Here is a 4,114-nt window from a genome sequence, read left to right as displayed (position 1 = left end):
CATTTATTAAACTGGTTTTCGTAAGTAAAATATTTTTTGGGTACAAAAAATGCACCCGTTGAATTTTAATTTGAGGAATGTTTTAGAAAATACAAGAAATATCAACCGAAAAAATTCATCGAAAATATGGAATTCGATTAAGAACACATATGACGACTTTACGAGTGTTTACACTTTATTTTGATAAATTAAATGTTACATTTATTTATTTCCAATCTAACCCAAAATTAATGATAATTAATCTTTTTGAAGCGTCTAAAAATAAATAATTAAAACATTTTCATTTTGATATTCATATATTTTGTTTTAATCTTTTTATTTTTTATTAATATTAATGATTAAACTTTTTGAAAAATACTTTTTAATGATCAAAAATTTAATTAAAAAGGAATAAGAAGGAGAGAGACCGTACTACTACTACCGCGTTGAAGGATGAGGAGATTTATTTGGTTTTTTCAAACCGACGAGTTTTTTCACGTTGTAAATATTTGTACCGTACAAGTAATGAATGCGTGCTTGCTTACTACTATATCATTTTCATGCCAAAAACGCAACCAAATTACAACTTTGCCTTCATTTTGCCACCTGATCCATCATCAAATATATTTATTATTCTTTAACCATTTTCACACCTGCAATTCACACCAACACGCTAAAAACCATCATATAAAGCCTCATAATTCTTCATCAACCTATCTTTTTCCTTCTCGGAATCAATCAGATTCATCTGCAACCATACCCACCATTTTTCTTTACAGATATATCAAGAAATACATATATATATATATGGACCATGGACACCTTCATCATATGCATACCAGTAGTGTAGGCGTTGATCCAAGCATAGCCAGTGGCAGCAACGACCGGTTTCCGCAATGGAGTGTGCAAGAAACGCGGGATTTGTTGATGATACGGTCGGAGCTGGATCCAACGTTCATGGAAACGAAACGTAATAAGCTTCTTTGGGAAGTGATATCCACAAAAATGAAGGAGATGGGGCATAATCGTAGTGCTGAGCAGTGCAAAGCCAAATGGAAGAATCTTGTCACACGTTATAAGGTTTGATCTCTGTGTTTCTGTGTGTCTTCTTTTATCTACAATATTGGATCTGAAAATTGCTGAAATACTTTGTTTTCCAAGTCTTCTGTTGAACCCTAAATATTTGTGTTCTCTCTCTCTCTCTCTGTCTCTCTCTCTGTATATATATATATATATATCTATGACATTAAACCCTAGATCGATGAATCCTGTTTGAAAAGTTTTATAAGCCAGTCTCTTGAATCTTGTGGTTAAGTTGAGGGTTTGGAATCATTCATAAAAAGCTTCTTTTTAACAAATCTTTTAGAAAAAAAGATAATTAAACCAGCTTCTAGCAAACCCTAGAAAACTTACTTTAGGATAAAGCTTCTTAATACGAACAATATATATATATATATATATATATATATATGTATATCTAACATTTTTACATAAGACAAGACGCAAATTGTTTTGACCGATAATCTATAAAGCAATATATGAGGATGTTTAGACATATTTGACGTATGAAACCGATTTTATTGTAGTGATGATACACATCCGACTAGCAGCGATTCTTTGAATTCATGAACTATGTTTGTTCAAGGAATTCGACTGCTATTATTTATATCAAAATCTGTCCATCAAGTACCAGATATGAAATGATTGGGAAATACTTTGTTTTAGAAATTAATAATTAAGACATCACTTAGAAACGAGGAGGGTTTGTTCAAGTGTCACATGTATATAAACTCAATTATTATCAAAGACGTATGCATCTAGACAACCTTTTCATTAGGAAGATTCATTCACATTTGAATGATTTTTATGAGTCTTCAAGAAAATATCTTATAAATGAAATTGAAACTACCATAGAAATTTCTTGCTTCAAAATCACAGAAAAGTGTGTGCTTCTGTCTCTCACTCTCTCAAGACACATGAAATCTCATCTGACTTGCTATGAAAGTTTCTATTTTATAATCACAAGGGTGTGTCTGATTAGTTTGAGTTTGGACTCCAATAGTCAAAAGTGTCTGAAGGTCTCAGGTTCAAATCCAAAAAGGAATAAAAATCCTCTTGTGGCCACGAAGGTTCAAATACAGTGACTCCGAGCTATTTGCAAAGCCCTGGGATTAGTCGGCTCGCATAGCGGGTTAGATATCCAGGTTAATAAAAAAAGTTTATATTTTGTATATGTTGACATATTCCTATAAATTTAGGTTCGCTAAATCCATCCCTATATATTGTTTTTATCTACTGATTTTCAACTTACATACAGTAATATCAAAACTTATTTTTTATACTTTTAACGTATGATTTGATTTGGTTTTGATGTAAAAAAGGGATGCGTATAGTATTACTCCAGGTTTAGCTGTGAAATTTAGGGAAATACCTGGTTTTAACGAAAACTCGAACGGGTTTTTCTTGTCAACTTTTTCTTAAATTGAAGATGAATGAATTGATGTGAGATTTTTGGTTACGACCATTTTCTTCAACATGCAAATATGTTGAGTTCTTAGTTTTATCGTGTAATTACATATAATTATTGTATAGTGACTATGTTTGTTTGTGCAACTATATCACCCATAACCAATTTTGTTAAATCCATCTAGAAGGCTTAATGATTATAGTATGAACTAAAGTTGGACCGTTGGATTACGATTAAAAATATATGTAGGGATGTGAGACGATGGAACACGATGGTATGCGGCAACAATTTCCGTTCTACAATGATCTACAAGCGATTTTCTCAGCTCGAATACAAAGGATGCTATGGATGGAAGCAGAAGGCGTAGCAAGCGGATCTAAAAAGAGGGTGATGCAATTGTCTTCGGATGATGATGATGATGACGACAAGGAAGAAATTAGCGACCCAGAGAAGACGACGAGTACTGGAGCCAAGAACAAGAAAAAGAAGGTCGTAAAGAGTGGTACTGTAATAAAGAATCCTAGTGGTACCATCTCCAATAACACGAAGGAGATGCTCGAGGAATTCATGAATCAACAAATGCAAATGGACTTGCAATGGTTGAAAACATTCGAGGCCAAAGAAGAAGAGAGGAGATCGAAGGAAATGGAGTGGCGGCAAACGATGGAAGCATTGGAGAACGAGAGAATGATGTTGGATCAGAGGTGGAGGGAGAGGGAAGAGCAGAGAATGATGAGAGATGAAGTAAGATCTGAAAAACGAGATGCTCTTATTACTGCGCTCTTAAACAAGCTTAAACGACAAGATATGTAGGTTCAAGTTATGCGTTGTTCGACTTAGACTTGCTCAAATCGTTGAGATTTTGCTTAAAATAATTTAAAGATCCCAAGTTTAAATCCAAGGGAATCCACTTTTGATTTTGACAATCATAGTAAATGTGTGATTCAGGCAAGAGAATTCATCCTCCCAAGTTTAACGTGAAATGAAAATTTGGACTTGTAAAAGAACGGATCCGTTATATAATATAAAACTAAACAACTGTACCATTAGTTACCTGTTTAATATACTTAACCAAACACCCTCATAGTCTAAGCTCAAGGCTCATTTTCCCTCCTCGGGAATCATAGGCATGACCCCAGGATTTTTATTCGAACAGGTGTACCTTAAAGATAGATCAAAGGCCTATAAATTCGTCCGATGTCTTTTTACACAAATTCCACCGTTTTGAAAGGGTGTTTTAAAGTTTTTTAGTTGATTTCATGGAATTCTTTTAAAGTTTGTTGGTTGATTTCAAGACTTTTTTGGTTGATACCCTTTTATTTATAGTATCCCAGAGCACGACTTACAGTTTAACATGTGTACCTTTCATACAAAAAAATTACTATAAAAATCGGTTAAACAGTTGTACGGGACCGTTTGAACTGTCGTAGGTCCACCCCTTATCATAGCCTAGTATCAATATCATACACTAGAAATGGAACTACTTCTGATTTAACATTTTGACGAGAATATTTGTAATTCTGTTTTTTCAAGTCAAGCACCCAAAACAACAAAAATCTATAATCACATTTTTTACTCCTTATATACGATAACTTTGATTTTTGTTTGCAAATTATTCATGTTTTATATGTTGGATTAATACTTAAACGTTTTTATTAAATTACATAT

The 4,114-nt window shown here is 33.2% G+C and overlaps 1 protein-coding gene across 1 annotated transcript; it reads left to right on the top strand.

Annotated features, from left to right (window-relative positions):
* The first annotated feature begins 762 nt into the window (after positions 1-762).
* On the top strand, positions 763-3,300 carry LOC112508118 (trihelix transcription factor GT-3b). Its single transcript, XM_025112899.1, has 2 exons — positions 763-1,059; positions 2,696-3,300. Exons 1-2 carry the CDS (start codon positions 787-789, stop codon positions 3,257-3,259), a joined length of 837 nt encoding a protein of 278 aa, XP_024968667.1. The 5' UTR covers positions 763-786; the 3' UTR covers positions 3,260-3,300.
* The last annotated feature ends 814 nt before the right edge of the window (positions 3,301-4,114 follow it).

Source organism: Cynara cardunculus (genome assembly GCF_001531365.2).
Source record: "Cynara cardunculus var. scolymus isolate 2C chromosome LG 2, CcrdV1, whole genome shotgun sequence".
NCBI classification, from domain to species: domain Eukaryota; kingdom Viridiplantae; phylum Streptophyta; class Magnoliopsida; order Asterales; family Asteraceae; genus Cynara; species Cynara cardunculus.
This window is presented reverse-complemented; position numbering and strand designations above follow the sequence as displayed.